Below are 25993 nucleotides of genomic sequence, written 5' to 3' on the forward strand. Positions count from 1 at the left end.
CTTTGCTTGTTTCAGCGGCAAAAACTATTTCTATAGCTTTTCTAATCCTAGGTTAGATTCTCGAAGCAAACGTTCGGTCAGACTCCTATCCCGAATGCCTAGTACAATACGGTCGCGAATCAATCCATTTTCTTGTTCAGCAAACTCACAAGTTGACGCTAAAGTCTTTAATTGAGTGACATAACATTCAATTGTTTGTCCTTCTTGCTGACTACACGAAAAGAATTTGTAACGTTCATATAAGACTTCAAGATCTCTTCGTATTTCTCTTTATTCTCAGGTGGCTTAAATCGAAACGTGTTAAAAATTTCGAGTCCTTCACTACCGAGTAAATTCAAAAGGATTGCAATTTTAGTGTTATCTGGCTTGGCATCTTTTTCCGTTGTAAGTAAATAGTTTTCTACCTCTTGCTTCCATTTTTTCCATTTTTCTTTAACATTTCCGACGGAGAACGTTAGCGGAGCAGGTGGTCTGAAATCCATTTTGCTCCTGACACCATGTAACTTCTTGTGTAGTTCGTTGAATTTAATTACTTCTGTACTTTAAAAGAAGACTCAACTAATGAGTATATCTCAAGAATTCAAAACTTTTTATTATTACAATTTTAAACAGTTCACATGACATTTAGCTAGCACAGTAACACGTGCATCACAACAACGGAATCGCTTAGCATGAGCGCCATTAAAGTTAAAGTTAGTTTAAATATACATCACAGAAGCAACGCGATTTGGGCTTGGCGCCGTGGAGGGAGGGGAAGGGGGAACAGAAGAACTTAGACCTACAGGCGTCGGTGCACTGTCGGTGTTTGAAATTGAATGATCGTCATCGGATAAAAAACTAACATCTAGAGAATCGTGAAAATCCGTCAGATTAGTGAGCACATGAAAATTTTTTCCACATAAAACATCTTTATTAATGGAAGCTTCCAAATGTAATAAATTCGCCACTGATATAAAATCTGATAAAGAGAAATCTTTTAATAGAAGTTCTTTATGTTTTGCTAAATCGAAACTGTCCGGGAACGCGGCAAAATTTCGCATTCGCTTTCGCGAAGAATGATCAAAATCGGAATATCCGAGCACGGTATTAAATAATTTAATAACTCATGTTGTGCCATATTTAAGAGAATTCGCTATCAATGGGATATCACCTAATTTTAGGGCCATAGTTCTTTAAACAGTAAAATAGGACAATATGAATATGAAATAGGGTATGTATGAATGAGAATTAAATAGTATAAACACAGCTTAAAATCGTAATACTAAATAAATTATGTACGAATCAGGGAAAAATGGGCCTACCTAACTTCGGGGCAGTCCTTATAATCCAAAATATTTCTTGGCCAATCCAATGTAATCCAAAATCGAATTTCGATTTAACGTCCAAAATCAGAAGAATGGACAAGTATCATGTAACATCATTCACATATGTCGTCCAGCTTGAAGAATATTAAATCGTCATAAAGGCACGTCTTCATTCACATACGTCGTCCGGCTTGAAGAAGAATATTAAATCGTCATAAAGGCACGTCTTGCCTTTGTTAGCTTTCTGAACGTCTTTAGTGATTGCTGGTGTCTAGGGTTCGATTAACGCATGCACAAAAGGTACGGTCGAGCCCCCAAAATGTGGGGAAAGGCAACGACCATAGTTGATAACACACATTTATTACTATTTACAAATATAGATTACATTAGGATTACAATTAATGAAAATGGTATACGAGCGATTGAGCGACGTCTGCTCCGCTCGCCAGCTAATCCTCGTCTTCTTCCGAAGGCGGGAAAAACATGCTGATGCAATGACACGTCACACAGTAGGGGATTAGGGAATATCATGATATAACATTTCCCACATTCCACATAACAAGATTCATTCATTTCCACTTTCTGACAATAAACAGCGTACAATTTCGCATACCACTAAGATATCACTGTTGTCATTAGATATGCTGTGGACATCGTCTTCTTCTTCTATTAATGAATTCTTTCTGTGATCTCTTGATTAAATCAAATCAAATCAAATCAAAAATAAAAACAAAATTAATACTAGTATCCTCTGTTGCTGATGTTACACCGATTTTATGAACAAATTCAGCTTTTTATCATAGTGTTTTGATTAGGACGTTATATTATTATCTGTAAGATGCTGTCAACAACTCAATTTCACTTTGAAACGTCTCAGCAAGTTTTTCATTAGGATCACGTTTGATAAAATGACTACTCAATTTTCTGACCAGTTTTATATCTTCTTTTATTAAATCTGTATTTAGATTTAGATAATTTTCTTCATTATCATTACGTCTCAACGACATCTACATTAGGAGTCTTAAAGACGGTCTCGAATATGTTTTCTACGGTTATGGCTTTGGAGACTAAGAATTCTTCAGTATTTTCAAACGTTAGAGCATCGAATCCTTTTCTGTCAATTATGTGTACCATTGTAATGAGCTGGGGAATTTGGTCGTATTAGGGATGAAGAGAGCTTTTTACTCATTACGGCCAAACCATTTTATTTTCAAACATGGGTTCAGTGTTGCTCGTTTTAATTCGGTTAACGTTAATGGAACTTGATTAATTTCAATCTATAATTAAGAATTTAATTTTAAGAAAATTCTTCGCAAATTTCTCTGCCAACTCGTATTACACTCATGTCCATAAATTAAGGATAATTCGGAGTCACGCGGAAATCGAACTCTAAATTAAATATATCACCTGTAAAATCACTACACACATCTTCAAGAATCATATGCAAATTTCAGGAAGTAACCAGATGACACCGAAGGAACGTCACAATGACGAGAGTGTAAGAGAGTGATATATAAGGAATACAGGCAATGAAGTAAAATTGTTCGCAGGCGCTTTATAAGCATTTCAGTGCAATAACCGAATAGTTATGACACAAAGGACGCATTTGGATGATTTTTTACGTGGTAGAATTATCCACCGTCTGAAATGTGGGCGTACTCAACTGGAAATATCAGACGAACTAGAAATTGCCCAGAGTGTCATCTCCAGGCTTTGGTAACGATTCCAAGATGATGGTAATGTGAGTTGACGTTACAGCACAGGTCGCTTCAGAGTTACAACTCCGAATGAAGACCGGTATTTGGCAGTTACTGCCAAAAGAAACAGGCAGAGCACAGCCTCAGACCTGTCTCGTCAGCTCTCTTCAGCCACTGGTACGGCAGTTTCAAGGCAGACCGTGTACAGACGCTTAGGGCAGATTGGTCTATATGCTCGTAGACCTGTCAGATGCGTTCCACTTACTGCAACTCACTGTCGCCTGCGGTTAGCCTGGAGTAGAGAGCATGCATTGTGGACATCGCAACAGTGGGCTTGTGTGATGTTTTCCGACGAGTCCAGGTTTAGCTTGCAGTCTGATTCTCGCCGGACTTTCATATGGAGATCTCCAAGTACCCGTTACCACCAAGAAAACATCATTGAACGACACCGTTACGGTGGTGCAAAAATTCTCGTTTGAGGTGGAATTATTCTGGGTTCCAGAACTGACCTGCTTGTTCAAATTGGAACCATAACAAGCCAAATCTATCGGGACGTCATTCTGGAACAACATGTACGTTTGTTTCGGGGCGCCATGGGCGCACAATTTGTGTTTATGGATGACAACGCCCATCTTCCCCGTGCAAACATCGTAAGCGAGTGCCTTCAATCGGAGGATATCACCCGTATGGAATGGCCCGCATTCTCACCGGACTTGAATCCAGTAGAGCACGTGTGGAACATGCTTGGCCGACGAGTTGCAGCCCGTCAACCTCCTCCTACATGTCTTTTGGAATTTCGGAGAGCATTGCTTTTTGAGTGGTGTAATACCCCTCAAGATCAGATCGATAATTTGATACTCAGCATGCCTAGGCGTTGTACGGACTGTATTGCATCGTCTGGAAGACATACAATGTATTAACAATCACACCAACCATGTAATATTGGTTTTTTGTAAATAAGTTTTTTTTTTTTTGTAATTTGCTCCAGGGAGAAAAAATCGCTAATTTTTTAAAATAATATCAAACATATAGCATCTGTTTTTGCTCTTTACCTTTTGTTTAATAAATAAGCTTTACAAATAAGTCAAATTTGTTTTGCTTCGAACTCTTCCTTTGCATGATTCTGCATTATCCTTAATTTATGGACATGAGTTTAAATGAGAAAAACAAGAGTAAATAATGAAATATTTATTTTAAATTCCTGTTAAATCAAATTTGTAAAAAAAGGGTTTCGGAAGAAAAGAATTAAATGTACATGCTAGCTTCTAATCTTTCGGTAATATTTAGCATAGCATTCCATACCTTTGTTTAAAGGCCATAAAAATATATTAATCAAATAAAAAATATCAGATTGCGATTACAAAGATGATATGCACATTCCTAATTATAAAATGCATATTAATGATACACAGATTGCAACATGGGAAATTCACCAAATGTCGCCTACAAGTACTGTACACGATAACAGCCTGTACTACGAAATGATTAGGTATTTAATATAGTGTCAGGTTTCTCCCTTTGTCGGTAACATAGATTACTTTGATAGTATTATTTAACCGAAATTTGTGGAAATATCTTGACAGAAAAATTTTAAGGTTGGAATTATTTGAAACTCGATATAGCCTGCTTTCATAAAATAATTATAAAGAGAATAAAATCCATGCTTAAACTTGAACGATGCGAAGCTATTTTGAAAGCGTAAGAACTTGAATCCATGCTTAAAAGCGAAAAATTACCTGAAAAATTATAGTAGTTTATCACTCCGTGCTAAAATAATTATTAAGCATCTTACGCTAAGGATCTTCTATTTTTTGTTATGAAAAAAACTGCCCTAGAAGTTTCGCTGTGTTTCTTTTATGCCTTCACAAGATTTAATTTTGAAATGATAAATATTAAATGGCTTGATATATTTGCTATAATTGAATTAGTTTCTGGAAGAAGACTAGACACTGCTAAACTTTATTTTGTATATATCTATAAACTAACATTTTTTTAGTGTGATATAAGGTTGAAGGATTGCAAAAGTGCTTTTACCCACTTCTGTGACATTACCTCATGACAAATGTGGAAATGGATGCATTGATTAAGTGGATCGGATCCCACATTATAGATAGATGCTTTTTCTCTTGGCGACACAGCGGTTTGTATCTTTCTCTTGGTACAGATTTCTTCGTTAATTTATTGCAGAAAGAAGCTAAAAGCACGAAAGATATAATCAGAGTAAGGCTTCCTTCAGTATTTTCATCCCTTCAAACAAGCTAGGCAGAATGGGAAAATAAATGAGGAAAAAATCCCTTTCTCATTACAGTCCGAACAGAAGTGCAGCTAATTCAGAAGACTCAAATTTTTAGAATAATTTTTGGGAGCTATTTTAACTACAGAGTGTATTTACGTACTTGTACGTATGTGTTAAAATAAATTTAAGTATATATAAACAATTTCCATATATCACTGTCGTTAAGTTCTTGAAAAAAATAATTCGAACAGTAAAAATAATTCGAACAATTGCGAACAATGACTAGTAAAAAAAAAAAAAAAAAAAAAAAAACAGGTTTAGATTTAAAAACTTACAAAAATTTATACTATTTTAATTTTGTAACTAAAACAAATATGTTTATTATAATATTAATTGATCAAAAGTATAGGATATTAAAATTATATGTAGGGATTTTTTCATCTACATTATTAATCACTATTAAACGAGGGTATCTTTAGCACCAGAAGAACTATTAGTTTCGACGCTCATCTTTTTTTTTTTTGTTCGTATACTTTTCAAATAAAATGATGTTGCTACCAGATGTAATGGTCATGTATTATTTTTAAAGAAATAATATAGGGACTATTAAAAAACATATTGCGACACTTAACCGAGAATTTTAGAGATATCTTGTTTTTTATATACATTGTGATTTTGCTGTTGAATTTTATGAGGCGTTAAGGGCGGAGAAAGTGAAGTTTAACAAAGTTAAAAAAGGCAACAAGTTGACAAAAAACGTTGCGTAAGTCATCTTACTAAGACAAAAAACGTTGCGTAAGTCATCTTACTAAGAAAACTGAGCACTGATATGATGAACTGTGAAAAGATTGAAAAAAAAATTACAGGCACCACTGTACACTGTAGCGGGCCTTCTAAAAATATCCTGCATTTAAAAGTGTTGCGATTTTGCTATTGAAATTTATGTGGCGAAGGTGTGAAGGAAGTGAGATTTAAGAATAAAGTTAAAGAAGAAAAAAAATGTTGTATAAGTAATATCTTATTAAGAAAGATAAACATTGATATAATGAACTGAGAAAAGATGGAAAAAAGTAGGAAAATGGATGGCAACATTTAACGCTCTATCGGGAAGTTTAAAATACGTCGCTTTTAAAAATTTCATGATTTTACAATTAAATTTTATGTAGTATAAATGTGAAGAAAACTATGTTCAATGAGAAAGTACAAAAGGCAAAAAAGTTGCGTCAAAAGGAGTGAATCCAAGAGCAAATTGGGAAACAACGAGCTCAGCGAGAGCATAAAAAAATTTAACAAAGCTTCTGGTGCGACGCTGACATCTGATCCTTTCAGATTTTCTTTATTTGGCGAAACAGCCTTATTTGAGTTTTTTTAGCATAATCCTGACTTCCGTGTTCTACTTTTTTTTTTCAAAAATCCGTTATTTTCGACTGTTTGCTTTTAGTTAAGAGATCTTTATAAATTTTGTTGTGCGGAGCTTAGCGCTAGTGAAATTCTGTTTTAAATTTTTTGTTTCTTTTCGACTGGATCTTTAATTAGAAATATAACTTTATTTGTTCTGATAAACAGACGTAATTAACTATTTTTTTTCTTTTCCGGTGTTCACAAATTTTGTTCTCACTATCATATTTTAATTACATTCTATTTCAGTATGCTACCGTAGTAAAGTTTCGTAAACATTATTTATTTTTATTTGATTATACATAATTAATGCATTACATTATTTATTAAACATAATTAATGCATTTAATGTAACGATTTTACTGTATATTTTTATCTCTGTTCAATCTGTGGCCACTTATTGTGTTCGCATGTATTTATTTCATGCATTGTGTTGCAGATTTTATAACTGTGAATCAACTGACTTCTGAACTTCAAGGTAGCTCATTTAAAACTGAAGATATAGACACAAACCCTCCTTATGAGCCTTGGCGACGTCTTTGAAGTTTTCGAAAAACGCATTTTCGTGGTCCTAGGCGAGAGTTTTTCGAAGCTTCCGGAAGTGCTTGGGCAACTCTACAAATACGACTGTTTCTGGAGCAGTGAACTAATTAAATTAGCTGAATTGTTCAGATCTAAGCTAGCGACAATGAGTTTATTGGTTCAGACTTTCCTGTGTGAGCGTTTATGGTGATGTGCAATATGCGCGTGTTAAGGGAGTTTAACCTATATCTGTTTTTCCTCCTTGTGTTACATTTACTTCACCGTACACACTTTATTTCAACAAAGTGTAATTTCTTTATTCTCAGCTGACGTTATTATTAAGGAAATTTAATTGTATTGTAGGGGTTCTGTCTTATGTTACGGCTATCTGTGAATAACATTTTCGCCCTGATGTGTATAGTGGTTATGATGCTGACTATATTATGGGGGCCGGAATTGAAACCTGAAAAAGACACGGATATTTGTAAAACATGAGAAGTAAGTGTCTGTATGCAATGGGGGCACTTAAAACATTACCGAGCCGAAAGTCCTATCAAGTGGCAGAAGACGGATGAGAGATCCTCTGATCCGTCCCTCTTGGTGTGTTCCACGAAAATTGGGACAGAACTGTACAGTTGTAGAGACATTAGGATTTTTTTGGAAGCAGGAGGTTGAAAAATGAGCAACGCCCTCGACGGAAATCGAACCACTTGTTACTTCTGGAATACACGCCCAGCACGTGTTTGCCTTCCGGCTAAATCTCTCTTAAAGCTGTTACACTTGGCCTTATATTACGCGCCATTTGATATTCGTCGTTAGTTTAAATTCAGGGTGAATACGTTAGATACTTGTGTTAGCTTTCGCTAAGCTAATTATAGTTTAATTATTATTTCTTATTTTGAGTTTAAGCCCGAGTGGATGCTTTGTGGTGAGCCCGAGAAAGGGGCCAACTGTTTATCTTGAGTGAAACAAAGGGTATTTTAAACCTTCTTGAGTTTATATCTTTAGTTACTTGAACTCGGGGATAAGTAGCTAACAATTCACTATGATTCTGGACGTTTACTTTAGACAAAAAAAAAATGAGGAACCCTACAAAGTAAATGTATTTAAAATAGGTTCTTTTTTTTTTACATATTTTTAGTTTAAACGTATATCAAACAAAACTTATTTTTTGTTACATAGTCGATTTTACGCAAAAGAGCAAAATGCGAACAATAATGAATACATATAACACTTACTATATAAAAGAACATGCTACATTCGAGGAAAAACATTCTTACCTGTAATGATAGAAGTGTGGCTTGTATGAAAGTAAATATAACTTCTCCTGTTCTGTGTTCGGGTGTGGCAATTACCAGGATGTATGTCACTCCAAGGAGAGGAATAAGGACAAGAAGTGCTTTTGCAGCTTTCCTAAACAATAGACGGCATTTGAAATGTTACGTTTCATAAACATGGTAATTACTGCGCAGCTGATATAGGAAAACTGTGGATGTTTAATACAATAATGCTATAAAAAGAGTTTTAAAACACTTTTAAGAGCTTTATTGAAATTTTATGTTATTACAGAGCAAGGTCAGTAGACAAAGAAGGTTAAGCTCTTTCCAAGCTTGTGACGTCGATGTGTCACGTCCATCAAGGGACATGGAGGTTTATCATGTCACTTGATGTACAGAAGAAGAAGGACTAAGACACAAAGGAGTAGAGTTTGACAAACTATGAGTCAGTGACGTCACAGAAAAGTAAATCTTGTATTACAATAACACTGAGGATGCAATAAAAGTGATATGCAAGCACCAGATGTAATTTGAGTATTATCAATGATATCATAAATTCTGAATAATAAAGAGATTCCATAAAAATAAACATTTTCTTAAGCCACATAAGCAATAACAACCAGATATAACGTTGTAATCAATGAAAAAAAAAAAAATAGATCCTTTTCCTGTTTTTCTCTTCCATTAATAAAATTCCCACTAATATTTTAACTCACTTCGTTTGATATGGACTACGTACTCAGTTATTCTGCCTAAAGATCCAAATTAATTTTGAATATGTTATTAAATAATACTGTAAACATAGTAAGAACTAGAGATGGGACGAATTCTAAATTTTCTCATATCCGAATCATATCGAAAGCTATTTTAATTTTTTGAATAATGAATTTCTCGAGTCCTACGTATATAAATAATAAGAAGATAAAAAAGAAACCTTTTACTTGCCATTTTAAAGCTTTTAATTAACACATTATTTGAAACTTGGTTTAATGGAAGGCAAGTATAAGATTACAGCTTTTTAAAATACATCTATGTTTATAAGAAGACAAAACAGTTAATAAAACCAGTATGTAATTAAAATTTCAACTGTTCCTTTTCTCAGTATAATTTGACAAAATACAATATATTTTTGCAACAGTTTAAACTTATCATCACATTTTCAGAATCTTTCAAATTAAAATATGTGTAGAGGGGAAGAATTAATTTCTCGAGTCCTACGTATATAAATAATAAGAAGATAAAAAAGAAACTTTTTACTTGCCATTTTAAAGCTTTTAATTAACACATTATTTGAAACTTGGTTTAATGGAAGGCAAGTATAAGATTACAGCTTTTTAAAATACATCTATGTTTATAAGAAGACAAAACAGTTAATAAAACCAGTATGTAATTAAAATTTCAACTGTTCCTTTTCTCAATATCATTTGACAAAATGCAATATATTTTTGCAACAGTTTAAACTTATCATTACATTTTCAGAATCTTTCAAATTAAAATAAGTGTAGAGGGGAAGAATTACTTGAAGAATTAACATCAACACTAAACAGAACAGAAAACTCTTTCCATAAACAGAAAGCATTACATTCAGGGCCGTCACGAAGTGATATTTTTGATCTTGATCTACTGAAATCGCAATAATCGTGCTTTCTAACGGATATTCCTAATGTACGTCAATAAAACTTATCTTTCCAAAATTTTGAGACAAATTAAAGGCTATTTAGGTTAGGAATCGGAAGACTTGACTGACGAAAAAATGTAAGATTCAAATTTTTGAATCTGGAATCTTCTTTAAGATTCAAAGGATTCTAATGTTATATCCTTTTAAAAAGCGTATAAAGTACACTCCTCTTAAAAAAAATCAATTTACTATTTATTTATTTGAATGAGTATTTTAGTATTTGTCAATTAAACTGATTTATCTCTTTTTTGCGGAAGATTTAAAATTTTAAAATACTATCTTTATTCTCCCACAACAAGTTCGAAGGTTTTCTTTTCTTTTTTTACGAAAAATGCTAAAACCCAAAATAGCAACTGAAACATATTTTGCGCAAGAATTTAAAAACAAAATATGGTTTCAGGTTTTGAAGAACACATTAGTTTAAAGCACGAACAGAGTGTTTTGTAAAGTCAACGAAGGACTGAATACGACAAAAATATGTAAGAGATTTGTTTGCCCAGAATTTGAACGATAACGAGACGATCCTCTTTAGGTCTTGCCAAAATCCCAATCTTCACTACCTACAAAGACCTCAAGCCTTGCGCAATACTACATAGTACATTACTATCACTACCAGCACCTCCATTAAAAATTCCAAACTAGAAGCTGGCTGGTGAATTTACAATGCTATAGTATGCAGTTTTATTTGATGTAGATTGCTTTTTTTTTTATCAAATAATGTTTGCTTTTGTCCTCAGCATTATTTTATGCTTTACATGTTAATCGTTATATAAGTGTATTTAATTGCGTTTTGTTTTTAATGGTATTTTTTGTTTTAAAATTTCTTTATCGTGAAAAATGATGTTGCTAATAGAAAATACTTAACTAATTTTGTGACGGTTTTGATAAGGAGTTACCGAAATCGTAGCTATATTCTTTATTTCTTTAATTCATTCTAAATACCGAGGTTGTTCGCACATTTTTGCGACGATTTTACTTTGCTATAAAATATATTGTGTGCTCGGAAATTATTTTTGAGCTGCAACTATATTTTTTTCAAAGTAAAAATTATGGTCTGCTGCTACTTTACAGTTTGGTTCTCATGCATGGCATTTTTAAAGAAGCAATGGATGGAAGACTATGTTTGTGCTCTTTTCGAAGAAAATTATTCGTATCTGGTTATTAAAAATTGCTGTGAAAGCCACAGGTTTTCGATATCTAAAGCTATGATAGGTAATATTATCAGAAAGAAAGGGAAAAACTTCGAAAACTTCAAGTGGAAAACTGTCCCAAATACATATCTAAGGAAAAAAAAGTAATGTTTCGAATGTTGCAAAGGTAAGACCTTTAATGTTAAAAGAAATTCCGACAAATCAAAGGAGAGTTGCAAAATCATTTAAACAGTCACATTTCAGTGACATTTCAGTGTCAACTACAAACAAGATGATTAATATTGATTTGAATCTTTAAAAGGCGAAAAAGAAGCATAATGTGCATTGTCTTTCTCGACAAACTATCGTAGAACGCGCTGCAGAATTCACCATAAGAAACATTCATCCCGACAAAAATGGAAAAAAATGTTGTCACAATAGATGAATCTTGGGTGTATTTAAATGACTGTAATAAAAAGATGCATTTATTATCCTCAAAGAAGAGAAAAAAAACTTTAAAAATGATTCAAAGACCATAAAGAAAGTTTTTAAAAGGGATTTATGATTGTTGCGGTTTTTCATATAATGACAAGTTAAGAATAGAGTAGAGAAAAATATTGAGATCAATTCCACATACACTCTTAGACAAAAAAAAAAAAAAAAAAAAAAAAAAAAAAAAAAAAAAACGACGCACCAAGAATGAGTTATCCGAATGGGACGAAAATCGGTAGAAGTGATGTGCATGTGCAGAAAACAAATGATTACAGTTTGAGAAAAATTGCATGATTTATTGAAGTGATAGAGCTTCACAAAATGAAAAAGTCAGTAACGCGTTTGTCCACATCTGGCCCTTATGCAGGCAATTATTCGGCTTGTTATCGATTGATAGAGGTTGCGGATGTCCTCCTGAGGGATATCGTGCGAAATTCTGTCCAACTGGCGAGTTAGATCGTCAACATCCCGAGCTGGTTGGAGGGCCCTGCCCATAATGCTCCAAACATGCTCAAAAGGAGAGAGATCCGGCGACCTTGCTGGCCAAGGTAATGTTCGGCAAGCACTAAGGCAGGCAGTAGAAACATGTGCAGTGTGGGGGCGGCCATTATCTTGCTGAAATGTAAGCCCAGGGTGGCGTGACATGAAGGGCAACACAACGGGCTTTAGAAATTCGTTGACGTACCGTTGTGCTGTAAGGTTCCGACGGATGACAACCGAAGGGGTCCTATTGTGAAATGAAATGGCACCCCAGACCATCACTCCTGGTTGTCGGTCTGTCTGCCAGAAGACAGTCAGGTTGATATCACACCGCTGTCCGGGGCGTCTCCAAACTCGCCTTCGCTGGTCATTGGGGCTCAGTTCACAACGGGACTACTCCAGTCAGTGTCATTCCAGTGCGAATGAGTCCTACACCACTGCAAACGGGCTTGATGTTGTACAGAGGTCAATGGTAGTCGGCGCAAGGGGCGCCGTGACCTCAGCTTCCTTTCTGTGAGGCGCCTATGAATGGTCCTTGCGGCCACTGATGACAATGATGCATCTGGGGCTGTGAGTGCCGCTCTGACGATTGCTCGGTCTTCACGTTCTGTCTTTTCTCTAGGCCTACCGTTTCCTTCTTGACGCTGTGTGCCGCCATGGTTCACCCATTCCTGCCAACATCATCTAATAGTGGCATCGCTCAAATGTCGAGCTATTCGCCGATAAAACCAACCGGCTTCTTTGAGCCCAACTACACGACCTCTCTCAAATTCTGACATCTGCGCATATCGTTCCATCACCTGTATGCGAGGCATAGTTACTGCCTACCAGAGTACACGGAATGAAATTTATGAAGAATTTATAACCTGAAATCGTAATTTCTCCTCTTAAATATCCTACCAGTTGCGCAGATCATATGCGCTGTAGCGACAACCGTTCATTCATTGGCAGCCAAAATGTAAAACTTTGCATTTTCCGTCGAAACCTGTATGCATATCAATTTGTGTCCGATTTGCTTTATATCGTCTCGGTGCTTCGTGATGCGTCTTATTTTCAATTAAGAAGTACTGCCTTTTCCTATAGTGCCATCAATCAGTAGAACTGCATCAAGACAAAGCAAGCAACCACAAGTCAAATTCCGCTGTTAATTTACAGGGAAAAATAGAATAAGAAACGGGTGTTAAGGCCATACCACTCACTCACATCCCTATTAAATCTCATGATATATCACCATTGAATTTTGTTCTTTTGGACTTTTGAAAAGCGGGAAACGTCCAAACGTCGACCTACAACCGTCCTTAGACTTTAAGAGGAATGGGAAAAAATATCTCTTCCGATATCACAAAAGGTGTTATTGTCTTGGAAATTACGATGTAGAAAGATAGTGAAGAATAAGGGTTGTGAAATAGAACGTTTAAAACATAAAAATTTCAGTTAAAATACTTCTGTAAGTACACTGAAAATCATCTAAAAATGTGCGAAGAGCCACTGTAGTACTTCCAATTGAAATTATATAATTTATCAGATTTAGGTAAATAATTTTTCAAAAGCAGATTCAACATTGCAGATGAAAAGTTCTGCGCATTATTTTACACATTAAAGTACATTATTTTACGCATTTCCAAGAAGAGTAAAAAGTACAATTAATAAAATATATAATTTGCTTCAATAAATTAAATAAACCAAGTTCCTAAGTTTAGGTTTGAAAATTCAAACAAAAATAGAGAATGAATTTATTAACGAAGATATTTTTGGATGTTTCGCATTTTCCCCGAAACCTAACATTTTTTTGTACGCCTAAATATGTATATAAAAAAGCTGCTCGTATCAGATATTAATGGTTTTATACTGAATAAAACAGCGCCCGTAGTTAAATATGGAATTAGCCTCCATGAAAATGTTAATTCCACAAATATCTGTGAATTCTACACGTAAAGATATAGAACGTTTTATATTTAAGTTATTAAATTATATTACTAATAAAAATTTTATGCTTTATGAGGTATATTAAATGTCAGATTATAAATCCCTCGACTCACGATGTTGAAAACTGTTTCCACGCAGTTAACTATTTTATTCCGAGAAATTTTATAATCTAGTATCAATATTTAAATAAAACCTGTAGTCATCTGTTTCGAATACTTCATGTAAGAAAAACTTCATTCTATTTCTCTAACCATTGAAATTTTTAAAAATAATGCAGTCCATGAATTGATTATCCGAGCAGAAAAATGGTTCCAGATAATTGTCAGTAGCCATAAACGTTAGATAAAGCTAGCCTACACTTAAGCATCGATAGGATATTATTTAATACAGACATAAACGTTAGATAAAGCTAGCCTACACTTAAGCATCGATAGGATATTATTTAATACAGACCTGTATTGCTCTGATTCCACAGTATTCGTAGCTCGTAGCTTTGTAATGAGCACCCACATTATTTTCATGAGGAATACAATATTTATCTGCAACAATAAAAAGAAAAGTTGTTCTTTTAAGATGAAATAACAATAATCAGACAGAACTTATTATCAGTTATTACATACTTTCATAAAATTATATACATTTTAAGAACGAACAAAAAAAAAAAAAAAAAAAAAAGAATATGCATTGAAAGTTCAAATTTCCGTTCTACACTGTGTTGAATTACGTGATATTAAAACAAACATTATTTCTTTAAATCAAAGCAACCTTTCAATAAGAAAGCATAGTAATAGCAACATTACAATATCTAATAAGATATCTTCATTTCTTCTGCCCTGTAACTTGAATCTCGCCTATTCTTACTGTTGTCTCTGTTACTCCTTAGTCTTCACATCATCCATAAATAATTAGAGAAAGTGGATGTGTAGCTGATTCCGCGAAATCGTAGACTGAATGTCAATTCGTGTTTGCTTCGCTGTTACTGGTCTTGTATTACGCAGGCATAAAATTCAGCAGTTAGAAAGAAAATGTTCGGCATGATCTTCGGCCCACCAGCGGCCGTGCGGTAACGTCGCTGAACACTGGTAGTCAGGTCCGAGGTTCGAATCCCGCGAACGGGCTGGCTGCATGAGTGTTTTCGTGGTTTTCCCCATGTGTAACGTGTATACGAGCCAGTTTCCATTAAAACGTCCTCCACGAAGGCATCCCTTCCTTAAGCCAGATAGCCCTCGAGTGCTTTGCCGTAATCTAATAAACCAAACCAAACCAAACGGCATGATCTTCGCAAGTAACTTGCGAAAATTTGTCCTTCTTAATAAGGTGAAAACAATCAGTACAAGGATGAATCCGCTTGAAAATTTAGGGCAGCTCTTTTTTTAAACGCATTGAGGAAAAGGGAAATGAATGCAAATATTTAAAAATTTTTGAGAACCTGGCGTTAGCTAGGGAAGAAAATACTCAAAGAAATACGGTATGTGCCATATCACAATAGAAAAATCTTTTGCAAATACAAAAGTAAAAAAGTTAATAAAATTATTAACTAGATAATTAAATACATGCATTTTTATTTAAATCAGTCCGAAACGTAATTAAAGAATAACAAATATTATTACGAACTGCGGTTATTGCTTTTAAATCGCTTAGTATGTTAATAAGTTGTAGAGATATTAAGTACTTTTTGAAAAGCAGGAGAAATTAAAAATGAACAATGCTTTCGGACTTGAACCATGGACCTCTCGAATACGCGCCGAGTGTGCTGACCATTACACCACGAAGGCGTGCTAAGATCGCGGGAGAAATACCTTATATACTCCCCCATTTTAAAGGGTGACTGGGGATTAGGGGACAGAATTGCTAAATCCTGGTGGTGGAGTATCATCATCCAGCAACTTTTTTAGTTCGGGTGCCGCTGTAGAGATATTAGGACTTTTTAAAGCAGGGAGACGTGAAAAGCATTGCTCTCGCCGGGACTCAAACCACGGATCTCTCCATTACTCGGCGAGTGTGCTGACCATTCCACACCTTCGTAGTGGCGGGAGAAATACCTTATAAAGTTATCGAAAGATTAAGCCTGAAAGATAATTTAAATAACTTATGCTTCACTAACGTATTTTATTTCGGGCAATGGTAACACATTGCTTTGAAATCGGAGAATTTTTTGATTAAATTTGAAAGATAAATAGTTTATGCTTTGCGAAATAACAACACACTGGGAAGTAAAGTATAAAGTATTTTATTTCAAGCAATGATTTTACAAACTGTAGTAAGCTTAGAATCTCTAAATCGCTGGTTTGTCAATGAAAAATGCAAGAAGTTTGGGGAGAAAATAAAATAAGTAAAAACAAAATCAAAACTACGGCTTCAAGATGTACATGTTCGTGTGGCAGGTCTACAAGTTTAAAAATTTGGTGAATGTAGATTCCACCGCTGCTCCACAGTGCTACGAACACAGATACAGATATTTCAGTTTTTTAGTAATAGAGATAATGCAGATTTGAAGAGATTGTCATTTGTTGACATTTCTGTTAATAATTTTCCAAAATAAGTTAGAAAGCTGTTTTCATACAATGCTATATTTTGACACAGTTTTTTACACGATAATAAAATGCAATTCTTAAAGTAATGAACAAATTATAACAATTTTTTGAGTCTCCTAAAATTCCTTTCTTTCCCAAAAGTATAGTATAAATCATATTAAATATCACATAAAACGTAAAATAACATTGAAACAATGATATGAAAATTACTCAGTCCATATTAATAAAAAATGGTGCTCTCGTCGTATTTCAAATGATACCATAAATAAAAAGCTCATATAAATAGAAGTATCAAATGCACAGTATAGTATTCCAACTTTGAAAAATAGCGAATACATTACAAAGCTTGAAAATGCTGATTGTGAATGATAGTGTAACAATGTTATGTGTAACAATGATAGTGTAACAATTAACATGATAGTGTAACCGCCTCTTATTTTAATAACAACTGATCGAAATATCAGTTGTTATTAAAATAAGAGACGGCACAAGAGAGAGGACGAAGGTCGTCTTTAATTATCTCATATATTATTAATTATTTGTCATCATTTTTACGATTTCTAACTTTACTTGCTCCAGTGTTTAAGGTTGAAGCTGATCTGAGAAGTCTGAAAAGAAATAAAATGATTTTGATCAGGGTTTCTTAAACTTTTTTCACTCGCGTCCCCTTTTTATCATTGAGATTTTTTCGCGACTCCCATTAATATTTAGGAAAATTTCGTGGCACCCCATAAGCATTGCGCATATCCGACACACGCGGGAGTGAAACTGTCAATGTTTTCACTTGTACTGTAATATATCATTGCAGATTTAGGTCATTAACTTTCATTTCTAATTTTAAGACAGAGAACAATGTGAAAATAAGTAACAGACGAAATGACAGCGTCACGTGCAAAGCAAGTAAAATGAATGTTTATATTGTAGGGTTTATATTTATTTTAACTAACATTTATTCTAAGTTTAAACTATCTTTCCTGTCAAGCCTTACTTTCCCCTGGAACTGCCAATGCCAGAATATGTAAATTTTAGTAGAACGCGCAAGGATTCAAATTATCAGCGGAAGTATTCTGATTTAAATAGCAGGAAACGAGTTCGGTGTGATATTCTTACTTAGCGAGCGCGGAGGTAGTTAGCGAGAAATTGAAGAACCCCGCGTTTCGGCCTATGTGCTTGGCGGGAAGTAGTGTTAATCGTTCAAATGAGCTTCAAGTCTGCTGAATTAGCAGCGGTATTGTAAAACGCGGTGAGTTAGTTATTTTAGAGAGCCTCGTATTTAGATTCTTGTCTTTAGTTTCTTTTCAGGTTATTATTTTTATTTGACTGCCGAGTTGGCACAGTCTGTGAGCGTCAAGAGCACGCAATTGTAATTTATTACGTTGAATAAAAAGGGACTTAAACCCTTCACAAGACTCTGTGTTTTATACAGTTTTCACAGTCACCTCTTGGTTGCGTGCAAGTTGGAGGCGCGCAACGTTACAATATTATAAAAAGAATGCGTCGAAACGTTTTCATTTTTTTATTTGTCTGTATTTTCTTATCTTTACGTTGTGTAAAAATATTTGGTAATTGTAAAATTGTTAAAATAAGTTAAAGAAATATTAGAACTGCTAAAAGTTTTGGTGATCCTCTGCTGCAGGTCCCGCGATCCTCACGAAGGTTCCGACCAACAATTTAAGAAACTCTGGCTTAGACTAATGCAGCGTACAACCTTCCTAATAAATAAAAACATCCTCACAAAACTGTCTTACCTTTTTTATCAATAAGTCAAATTTGTGTTTAATTATGTCAGATTAAAAAAGTCTTAGACTTTGTCCTTTCTTTTTTTTCATATAAATGAAAATCGTTTTTGATTTCTTCTTATTATTCTCCTCCCCGAAAAAAAAAAAAAAAAAAAAAAAAAGACCGCATTATGTATATTTTTGATGACACTGAAATCATATGTATTCTCGCTTTACGAAAGTTCGTTTCATGAAAGGAGTTTTCGTAAAACGAGAATATATATATCTCTAATATCAAAACCAAATAAATATGCACAGAAAATAATTTGTTGGTTATTAACTTTTATTTCAGAGTGAAACTCTTACATTTATTACTTTATCTCTGATTTTTTTCCCTCTAAAGTCTTTAATTGCTATAGATGTATTGAAAAGAACTGATTCATCTTTTATGAAATTAAGAAGATCTTCAAACCTATGGAGTCTCATATTTCATCTGACGTTTCTTTTATAACACAAAATCTAGTAACAACTATAGCGGTAAATGTCGTCCGGTTAAAAAATCCTGCTTAATCTTTCATGAAAATTGTGACGTAAGTTCTGGTTTTACTTTCCTCAGTAGCTTTTAGACTAATATATAAATACACATTCTGGTCTCTAAAAATTAATATCACTTTCTCCGACTAAGAACATTTACTCTTTCAGCTTTAATTAAAACTTCGATTTAAAGCCCCTCTTTACAAAGACGCTTACTTGTAGGAGAAGAAATGATACATAAGAAAAGTGTAAGAGTTTGGAGCTCTGGCACGGATCCATCCTTTTTACCTCATCTGTTCTTATTCTGATGGAGGCTTTCAAGAAAATTGCTTTAAGAGTCTCTACTTGCCTGCATGCGCTTAAGTTTACCTTTTATGTCTACACACACTATAGTTATTCCTATGGTGTGAGCATTTCTTACCATGTATTCACATTTGTCATTTCAGAGTACATAGTGAGCTAACTGTGTGTCTTTATATTGAACTATTGAGGTCTTTTGACAATTGTTTTATCCATAGTAGCATACCAATTTCCTTTTATCGATTTATTTACGTCGGATTTCAATGAATCGTGTATGTTTTCAAAATAGCAGAAAATTAAAGCTTTGATTTTAAGGAAAAGTGTAATGCGATTAATATCGAAGCATAATTTTGAAACACACACTTCCAAAATTCGCTCGATATAATTAGCTTATGCATACTTACAAAAGGGAGGATACAAGAGAGGATTCTCAGTATTCTCAAATGAACAGTGATTTTTTTTTTTAGCCCGAAAGGGACGTTAGTCCCGATTGGGATATTAGAATATGCACGAATGTATGCATGTGTGAAAAAAACAAGTGTACCTAGAGCCATTAAAGTTTGAATAACGTGGTCCTCCACCCGAACGTGGGCACCTGGAAACCCTAATTTTGAATTTGTTTTATTACCTATCTCATATTTCGTAAATTTTTAACGAATTTTTGATAAATATGTAGAGACATTTTGTATTTTGGAAGCAGGAAAGATAAAAAAATATGTTGTGTAGATAATTTGTCTGATAGCGGTATAAAAACTAGGTGAATGATTTTCTGATTTATGGAAATTTTAATTTTATTTGATTCTGAATTATTTACTTTAATGCTTTAATTTTGGGAAAAAACAGATGCTTCTGGGAATATTATTTAGATTAAAAGAATATTATTTATTTTTCTTTTATTTGCAATTTTTGTACAAGCTTTGATTCATTGTGAAAAGAAACAGGGATAGGGAAGCAATTTTTTGCTAAGTCATGATTTCGCGCGCTTGTCCTTTAGAATGTTCTAGAAGGAATTTCATTGTGTAGTTGACCTTAAGGCAGGAAGTACGTGACAGAAAGGTCAAAGGTTGCTACGTGACTTTCAATGTAAGTCATTCAGGTTTTTGGCGATTGAGGGTCCGGTTGTTGGCTAAGTGAAGATGGGCGCGCATGCGCGATCACCCTTATTTCCGCATTCAGGGGTTGAAAACGCAAATTTTGCCAAAATTAAGGGGGCGATAAGTGAAGCAATAGTGGGAGCCCGCGTTTGTGAAGGAGACGAAGGAAATTCGAGTTGGAATCACTTACTGACGGGCTGGCTGAACTTACTTTAGGACGTTACTCTTGGAACTTGCTTGAAAAGATGTAATTTACGAAGAGAGATGTTTCCCGGCGGGGAGCGGCAAATATGCTCCCCGGCCGCGTTTTGGTTAAGAGGCGAGACTTAGTGACTGGCTGGCTGAACTTACTTTTGGAGGTTACTCTTGAAACTTGCTTGAAAAAGATGTAATTTACGAAGAGAGATGCTCCCCTGTCGCGTTCTGGTTAAAAGGCGAAATTGAACCGGGCGAGTGACTTAAAGACTTTCAAGACCAAGCGGATAGCCGTGCTGGGCAGCAGTGCTCCTGTTTCTGTTTTCCAGAGTTAAAATAGCTTCGTCATTATGAAAACCAGTTACCTGCGTGTTGACTTGAGACTTTCAAGACCAAGCGAATAGCCGTGCTGGGCAGCAGTGCTCCTGTTTCTGTTTTCCAGAGTTAAAATAGCTTCGTCATTATGAAAACCAGTTACCTGCGTGTGTGTTTTCGCCTATAGTGCCAGGACAGGACGATGTCTTCTAAAACTTCCATTTTGTGACCGTAAAGATGAGCCCCGCCGACGTCAACGCTTATTAAGATACGAGTCCTCCACTTCAAGACCAGATAAGTCAATTTTTTTTTGTGTTTGAACTTCAAGTAAGGTTTTAACGATTTTCCTTGGAATGTAAATAACAACGTTGAATCTTAATTTAATTCACAGGCTTTCAATTGTTTCCCTTTCCCCTTCTAAATTACCAAGACAAACCTTAAGGTTTTATATGAATTTGAATGTAAAAAAAAAGTAAATGACCAATTGAAGAATTCCCCTTAGACTCTCAGATGAGGATAAGATTTTATTTTTTTTTGGGTGATGAATTCGAATAAACTGATATTTAATCTGGAAACCTATTACAGTATGTTTTCTTTATATATTTAATACGTTTTTCCTATATATCTTGTATATGTTTCTCTTATGTTTAGGATCCTCTCACGGCGCGGTCCCCGGATGCATTTTTCACAACGCAAATGCTTTACCGTTTTACCTATACAATCACTAAAAGTTTGGTAATTAGCAAATTCTTAAGAGTTTAGTTTCCTCCCTAAGAGGAAGTAGAAACCTCTCACGGCAAGTAGTTTCTTATTTAACATTGGTGCCGTGGAGTTAACTATATAACATTGGTGCCGTGACCTCTGCTAGTGAAGGATCGAATCAGTAACTGATTTTTTGAATTTATTTGTATTGTATAACTTACTGTTTTAAGAAGGTGTTAAATTTTATGTGTGAGGACTAATTAAGGTTTTGATTTGAATTATGTTTGCTTACTGGTTACTGCAGGATATTAATTCTCTAATTTAATTTAAGAATTGAATTTAAGGTTAGGTAAATTGTTTTGGTATAAAATTAACTAAAAAGATAGTGTTTTGGTAGGTGTGATTCGATGATTTCATACTGTGCTTGTTAGGTTGTTTACTAGTACAAAAGTATTAGGTTTTAAGAAGGTTTGTGAATTTCAAATTTTGAGGCTTTCGAAATACTCAGTATGTTTTGGATGTAATGATCGATACTTATGTTTTCTGTAAAAGTACCGGAGTTGTCAATGAGTGGAGGTTTTTTTTTTTTTTAAAGTTTTGCGCGTAACTGGCAGCTGATTAAATTAGCTTGACAATTTGGAAACTTTTTAAATGATTCAAAACTATTAGAGGGCGATATGTCGAAGAAAACGCGCCGTTCTGCTAGACAGCCTGACCCATCAGTAGAGATGTTGGAAGAGACAGCCCCGGGCGTAAAGGGTACTTCAGTTTTTGGCTTGGACCCACTGGAGTCAGTTCCTATTTTTACGGGAGGAGAAAATAGCATTAGCCTAGCTGATTTTTTCGAAAGACTCGAACTGATAGCATCACATGTAGGATGGACGGAGTCAGATAAAGTTACGGTAATTCGGGTTGGGGGGGGAGCCGCGGAATTTGTTAGGAATAATCCGCGTTTGAGGAGCGAAGCTGGTTTTTCCTACCTGGTAGGTGCCTTGAAGGACAGGTTTACAACAGTTCAAAGTCTACATTCCCATATTCGCTCCCTTATACAGGCATTTCAAAAGCCGCGGGAGTCAGTCAGACAATTCGCTGCGCGTATCGAGGCTTTATCTTATAAAACAGTACCAGTAGAAAGGATGGGCGATCCGGCAGCAGAGACTCAGAGACAGGAATTGCTATTATCTGTTTTTCTAGAAGGATTGCATTTGCACCTTAGACGTCTGCTTTTGCCCCATAATCATAAATCATTTGTAGCAGCGAAAAACCACGCAGTTTTGGAGGAAGAGATGTGGATAAAAAACCATGCTGAAGCAGATTTTCAGTCAGCTGAAGTTAAGGCGGTCCATACTACGGGTACGGTAAATTCCAAGGACACTCTTTGCGTTTCGGGTGAAAATGTAGAGCTTGTAGAGGCTATTAGATTGCAACAACAGAACTTAACCCAGTTGACACAGATGATGAATACTTTGCAGAGCCAAATGCAATCTTTGATGGTGCATAATCCTCGGTCGAGATCCTTACAGCCTAGATGTTTCCGTTGTAAGCGGGTAGGACACATAAGCAGAAATTGTTATGCAAATGGCAGGTCTAATAACGAGCAGGGCAGATCAGATCACAGATTTCGACAAAGAGAGGCAGGAACGGCGAATACACTTAATTCTCATATGGCACCCGAACATTTGGCGGTAGCATCTCAGGATCGAGGTGCAACTGGTAGCAAATTGAATCACCAAGCTCAGACATTTAATTTAAACTAGAAAAGGGTGGGGAGAAACGCACTTCCATTTCATCCTCGAATGCCCTTTTGGAGGTGCCATCCGTCTTTGTAGTCACTACAGGAGAATCTTCATTACCAATAGTAGAGGGTTCTATATTACAAACAGAAATTAAATTTTTGATAGATTCGGGGGCGACGGTTAATATTATAGAGGAAAACATTATTGCAGGGTTAGGGGATAAAGTTTCATTTTCTCCTTGTAAACTTTATTTAAAAGGAATTTCTAATCAGAATGTTCTAATCACACGAAAAGTTTCACTTCCCATGGTATTGCAAGGCAGGATTTTTCCTGTTGAATTTCTCATTAAGGACAAGGATTTTTCTTTGCACTATGGTGCCATTTTAGGAACACAGTTTTTACTTGATAATGCACTCATTCTGGATTTTAGCACTAAACAATTACTTGGGCAAAATTTTGCTTTACGTTGGTGTGACAGTTCAAATTGTCTCTTTCCGAGACCGATAGATTCCTTGGATTATTGCTATGCAGTTCGTAAACATAAACTTTTGCCGTTTTCTGAGAATATAGTAAAGGTAATTGCTCCTACGTTTAATGATTCGCATGACACAGTCCTATTAGAGCCGATTGATAAAAACTCTCATAGTAAATTCTCTGTGGCAAGACCAGTTAATTTAAATAATGATTCTAAGACTTTTAACGTTAAGATAGCAAATTTTACTACACAGACTATTCATATTAACAAAAGAACTAAGTTAGCATCTATTCTTCCTGTTACTGTGTCTTCAATAGAAACTGCTTGCGTGAATAACACGACGACCATGGAGAAAGGAGAGGATTTTGAGTCGTGGGGGGGGGAGAATTTGACCTTTCTCACTTGTCACCGGATCAGCAGCAGCACCTGACTAAGCTTTTAAGCCATTACAATGACATTTTCGCTTTTTCTGTAACTCAGCTAACGGGGTGCGATACAATTCTACACAATATTAACCTTAAGGATAGTATCCGGTTCGACAAAAGCCATACAAAGTGCCTTTTCATCTTCGCGAGGAATTAGATAGGCAAATAACAGAATTATTGGATTCCAATATTATTCAAGAAAGCGATAGTCCATATAGTGCGCCGGTTCTTTTTGTAAAGAAAGCTGATAATACTTATAGACTAGTGACGGATTTTCGGAAACTTAATGAAAAAACTGTTGAAGATTCATTTCCTCTTCCTAATATGTTCGAGCTTGTGGAACAATTGGGTGATGCGAATTTGTTTTCTACGTTGGACTTAACTTCGGGATTTTTCCAAATGAAGATCCACCCGGATGACACATTTAAAAGTGGTTTTTCGACCCCTTCCGGGCATTACGAATGGCTTCGGACACCTTTCGGTATGCGCAATGCACCCAGTTCCTTCCAAAGGCTCATGTCTGTTGTCTTAGCCAATCTATCCCCGTTAAAAATAGGCATATACATAGATGACATTATGATAGCTTCGAGTACTTTTGACGAACACCTTGAAAAGCTTAAAATAGTTTTGACAGACTCAGAAATCATAATCTTAAGTTGAAACCGTCCAAGTGTCATTTTCTCAAAAGCCAAATAACTTATCTAGGATTTAAGGTATCAAAAGGTATCTTACAACCAGATGACAGAAATTTAAAAGTTGTACAAGCATTTGTTCCTCCTCGGAATAGAAAAGAAGTTAGAAGGTTTCTCGGGCTTGTAGGTTTTTATAGAAGATTTATACCTAATTTCGCACAGAAGGCTCTTCCTCTTACACAGCTAACAAAAGAAAAAGTTGTATTTAAATGGACCAATGAAGCTCAAAATTCCTTTGACACTCTTAAAAATGAACTTTTAAAGGAACCTATTTTAACTCTACCCAATTTTTCCAAAAAGTTTTCGCTTTGTACGGACGCTTCCAATTTAGCCATAGGAGCTGTTCTTTGTCAGGAGGATGATACTGGGTTCTTGCATCCAATTTGTTACGCAAGCCGGAAGTTAAAAGATCCGGAGACCAGATACAGTACAGTTGAAAGGGAAGTTTTAGCAGTAGTTTGGGCAACTGCCTTTTTTCGCCAGTACCTTTTAGGGAAAAGGTTCACAATTTATTCAGATCGAGCGTCGCTGTCCCACGTACTAAAATTGAAGGATCCCACTTCCCGGATAGCTAGGTGGATTATGGACTTATCCCAATTTGACTATACAATAATACATAAACCAGGGAAATTGAACGTAACAGCTGATTTCTTGTCTAGAGCAGTAAATGTAACGCATCTTGTTCAAAATTCTGTCAGTCCAGACTTATTACAGACGTTCAAAGAAGAGCAGGGTTCAGATATGCAGTGTAAGCAGATTATTTCAGATATAAAAAAAATTTGACTCCTTGTCCTCGTTTTTTGAAATTTTTTATGCGTAATGGCATTTTATATTGTGAATATGCTAAGCAACGTACCCGTTGGCAAAAACTGCACAGGTTGGTTGTTCCACGATCTTTAGTTTCACGTATTCAGCAAGAGCACCACGATTCGCCGGTGGCGGCGCATTCCGGGTTCCATCGTACACTGCAACGTATTCAAAAATCCTTTTATTGGAAAGGGATGCATAGGGACATTCATAATTATGTAAAATCTTGTCATTCCTGTATCGGAAGGAGGGGTCACCAGCCTTCTCACAAGGCTCCTCTTCTGAGAATGCCTGTGGCTTCTCGTCCGATAGAAAGAATAGCCATG

At 35.3% G+C, this 25993-nt stretch overlaps 1 protein-coding gene across 3 annotated transcripts in view; it reads right to left on the reverse strand.

The window, feature by feature from the left end:
• Positions 1 to 25993, reverse strand: part of LOC118184571 (diuretic hormone receptor-like) — a 413066-nt gene that overhangs the window by 26942 nt on the left and 360131 nt on the right. For all 3 annotated transcript variants that reach the window (XM_085819142.1, XM_085819143.1, XM_085819141.1), the window contains 2 exons: positions 14594 to 14679; positions 8438 to 8570 (listed from right to left, as the gene is read on the reverse strand). In XM_085819142.1, coding sequence (XP_085675268.1) covers positions 8438 to 8570; positions 14594 to 14679 — 219 coding nt within the window. The remainder of the gene's footprint in view (positions 1 to 8437; positions 8571 to 14593; positions 14680 to 25993) is intronic.

The sequence above is a fragment of the Stegodyphus dumicola genome, chromosome 6 (assembly GCF_044657685.1).
Source record: "Stegodyphus dumicola isolate Sdum_Otavi_A_Nest chromosome 6, ASM4465768v1".
NCBI lineage: Eukaryota > Metazoa > Arthropoda > Arachnida > Araneae > Eresidae > Stegodyphus > Stegodyphus dumicola.